The following is a 3,591-nucleotide window of genomic DNA, read 5'->3' on the forward strand; positions in this document are numbered from 1 at the left end:
TCTTCCATTTTTATTTTAAACAAAGATTTTGTGCACGTTAACGTACATCTCTACTCTCCCCCCATACAATTCAATTTGAAACCTCTCGTTAATCATTTATATTTATACACCAACCCGTTAAAACGAGAAGCTAAAAAAAAATTCTATTTTATACCATAAATGAATTAACTTTAGATTAAACAATGTATTACTTACGAGATTAAAAGACGTTAATGATAAATTAATACACTAACATATTTGTTTTTATAATAGATAAAAGTCGAGTGAAGGTAGTGTGATTGATCGACCCCATCATGGGACCCAAACAAATACAAAATAGTAGATAGTAGGAAGGAAATGAGATGGAATGGGGGTATGGTTATGGAGAAGAAGAAAGGCTGAAAATGAACCTATCCTTATCCTTCCTTCTTCACCTCTCATTTGGTTGAAAAATGTAGATGCACAAATGGGCCTCCCATCAACTTGTGATCCAAATTCCACTTTAAGTTAAACACAAATAAAGCATAGTTTATGTTTACTACTTATATAAGCATTAATTTTTCCTACTTAATCCTCTTGCTTATGCTTTTAGAGGTAAATTAGTAGCTATAATGGGTTCGATTAATGTTAGTTAGCTTCTTCTACGAGTCCAATCCCCAAACTTGAATTTGTGCTGAGCTCAAGGGAGAGCGAACAATGTCCTTTATTAACCAGTGGAATTGATAGCTCTTTTGCAATTGGACGGTTATAAATGGTATGAAAGTCAGACATCGAGCAGTGTGGCAGCCAAGATGCCAGATCTCCCAAGGGAAGTGGATTGTGAGATCCCACATCGATTGAAGAGGAAAACGAGACATTTCTTATAAATGTGTGCATTTTAAAATCGTGAGACTGACGACGATATTTAACGAACCAAAGCGAACAACATCAGCTAGCGGTAGACTTCAGGCGGTTTAGAATGTGACCCACCAAACTGGTGGTAAGGAATTGTGTTATTTTGTTTGGGAGGAGAAATGGAGCAATGGGTGAGCTTGATTTAACTTAGGTTCTCGTGGTTGGCCAAAAATTTAATGGATAAGAAGGCTCCTTTAAAGCCAACCACTAAGGTCTTCGAGGATCAATACACAAGCCTTGTCCTTCTGCCACGTGTCCTCTCAGCTAATCTTAACTTTGTGGTCGTTGAGGAATCCTGAAACTTATGGTTAGGATATCGTTTTTGAATGGACTCAAAAGCTCCATCCTTGCTTCTATATAGTCCTCCTCACTGCCCACTGCTGTTTATCCTCCATACTTCCCCCCAAGTTTAGCTTCCTCTGTCGATCCTTTACTCTCGAGTTCCGATGGCTGCCTCTGCTGCCTCTGTCGGAGTCGTCAACCGTGCACCGGTGCGTATATTTTTAACTCTTTACTTGAATTATGCTAAAAAGTTGAAGTTTTATACTATAAGCTGATGAATTGCGTTAAATTTCAGCTGAGTTTGAATGGCTCTAGTTCGCCAACTTCAGCTTCGAGATCGATGCTCTTCGGGAGCAGCTTGAAGAAAGTGGTGAACTCAAGGATCGCCTACCCCAAGGTGTCGTCAGGCAGCTTCAAGGTGATGGCATCAGACTCCGACAAGGCGGCATCCAACACCGACGAGGATCTGGACAAGCAGACATCAAAAGACAGGTGGAGAGGGCTTGCCTATGACATATCCGATGACCAACAGGACATCACAAGAGGAAAGGGACTGGTGGACACTCTGTTCCAAGCCCCCATGCAATCTGGAACCCATTACGCTGTTATGAGCTCTTATGAGTATCTCAGTACAGGACTTAAATCGTAAGACACACAAACAAAGACAAGACAGTTCAAAATTTGTGTATTTTTTAGCTGGTCTTGTTCTTTTCTTATGAGTATTTCTGTTTTGGTGTTGAATTAATTCGTAGGTACGAGGGATTGGACAACGTATTGGATGGTTTGTACATTGCTCCTGCTTTCATGGACAAGTTGGTTGTTCACATCACCAAGAACTTCTTGTCCCTTCCAAACATCAAGGTTTTCAAAATTTAATTATATGAACATATACCCTTTTAAAAGTCATTCCAAATTGAATAAGAAAGTTCTAATTTTTGCTCCTAAAATGTTGAAAATTGAAAGATTATAAGCTCAAGATTTCTGGGTGCAGGTTCCTCTGATTCTGGGTCTGTGGGGAGGCAAAGGACAAGGAAAATCCTTCCAATGTGAGCTTGTATTCAACAAGATGGGAATCAAGTGAGTCCAAAATCGTATTTAGAACTCCAAGTTTCACAGTTTTATATATAAAATTGGTCTGCTTTTCTAAGACTTGCTCGTTATTTTGTTGCCACAGCCCAATCATGATGAGCGCCGGAGAGCTGGAAAGTGGCAACGCCGGAGAGCCGGCTAAGTTGATCCGTCAAAGGTACCGTGAGGCGGCTGACATAATCAAGAAGGGAAAAATGTCTTGCCTCTTCATCAATGATCTGGACGCTGGTGCAGGTCGTCTTGGTGGCACCACTCAGTACACTGTCAACAATCAGATGGTTAACGCCACCCTCATGAACATCGCTGACAACCCGACCAACGTCCAGCTCCCTGGAATGTACAACAAGGAGGATAACCCTCGAGTCCCAATCATCGTCACTGGTAACGATTTCTCCACTCTCTACGCTCCTCTCATTCGTGACGGTCGTATGGAGAAATTCTACTGGGCTCCTACTAGAGAGGACCGTATCGGTGTCTGCAAAGGTATTTTCCGCACTGACAAAGTCGCCGATGAGGACATTGTCAAGTTGGTCGACACCTTCCCAGGCCAATCCATCGGTCAGTTTCTAAACTTAAAATACAAAGCTCGAACTACAAGTAGGCATACTTAACCCGTTTTCCTGTTTTGTTGGACAGATTTCTTTGGGGCACTGAGGGCGAGAGTGTACGATGACGAAGTAAGGAAGTGGATCATTGGAGTTGGAGTCCAGGACGTAGGGAAGAAGCTGGTGAACTCGAAAGACCCACCGCCGAAGTTCGAGCAGCCAGCAATGACACTGGAAAAGCTGCTGGAGTATGGTAACATGTTGGTTCAAGAACAAGAGAATGTGAAGAGGGTGCAATTGGCTGACAAGTACTTGAATGAAGCTGCTCTTGGCAATGCCAATGAAGATGCCATTACCAGAGGAGCTTTCTAAACTAAGCTTTTGTTCGTGGGAAAGGCTGATTATGGGATTTGCCCAATCTACTCAATATTTGCAGGCCTTTTTGTTCTTTCTTCTTTTGTGGAACCAAAATCACATATCAAAATTGTTTCTCATTCAGTGACTTTGTGTATCAATTTGCTTTGTCCTTAAGTCATTCAATGGGCAAAATCTATGTTTTGCTTCTAAACTTTATGCTTCCAATCACTCTTACCTTCAATCAGTTCTAGTTCTACTTTCTTAATGAATCCAAATCATCATATAAAAACATAACTAAAAACGAAATCGTTATCAACTATAACCAGCAGCCAGCTCAAACTTCAAGAACGAAAAAAGTCGACGAAATAACAAAGATGAACCAAAATCTCATACATCATCAGAAGAAACAAAACCTACAAAAAAAAAAAAAGGAAAAAAAAAAAAA

The 3,591-nt window shown here is 40.8% G+C and overlaps 1 protein-coding gene across 1 annotated transcript; it reads left to right on the forward strand.

Annotated features, from left to right (window-relative positions):
* Positions 1 to 1,218: 1,218 nt before the first annotated feature.
* On the forward strand, positions 1,219 to 3,357 carry LOC111458339 (ribulose bisphosphate carboxylase/oxygenase activase 2, chloroplastic-like). The gene is made up of 6 exons (XM_023100930.1): positions 1,219 to 1,364; positions 1,451 to 1,800; positions 1,908 to 2,016; positions 2,147 to 2,232; positions 2,330 to 2,802; positions 2,881 to 3,357. Exons 1-6 carry the CDS (start codon positions 1,320 to 1,322, stop codon positions 3,159 to 3,161), a joined length of 1,344 nt encoding a protein of 447 aa, XP_022956698.1. The 5' UTR covers positions 1,219 to 1,319; the 3' UTR covers positions 3,162 to 3,357.
* Positions 3,358 to 3,591: the final 234 nt, after the last annotated feature.

Source organism: Cucurbita moschata, unplaced genomic scaffold, assembly GCF_002738365.1.
Source record: "Cucurbita moschata cultivar Rifu unplaced genomic scaffold, Cmos_1.0 Cmo_Scf00021, whole genome shotgun sequence".
In the NCBI taxonomy this organism is placed as follows: Eukaryota; Viridiplantae; Streptophyta; class Magnoliopsida; order Cucurbitales; family Cucurbitaceae; genus Cucurbita; species Cucurbita moschata.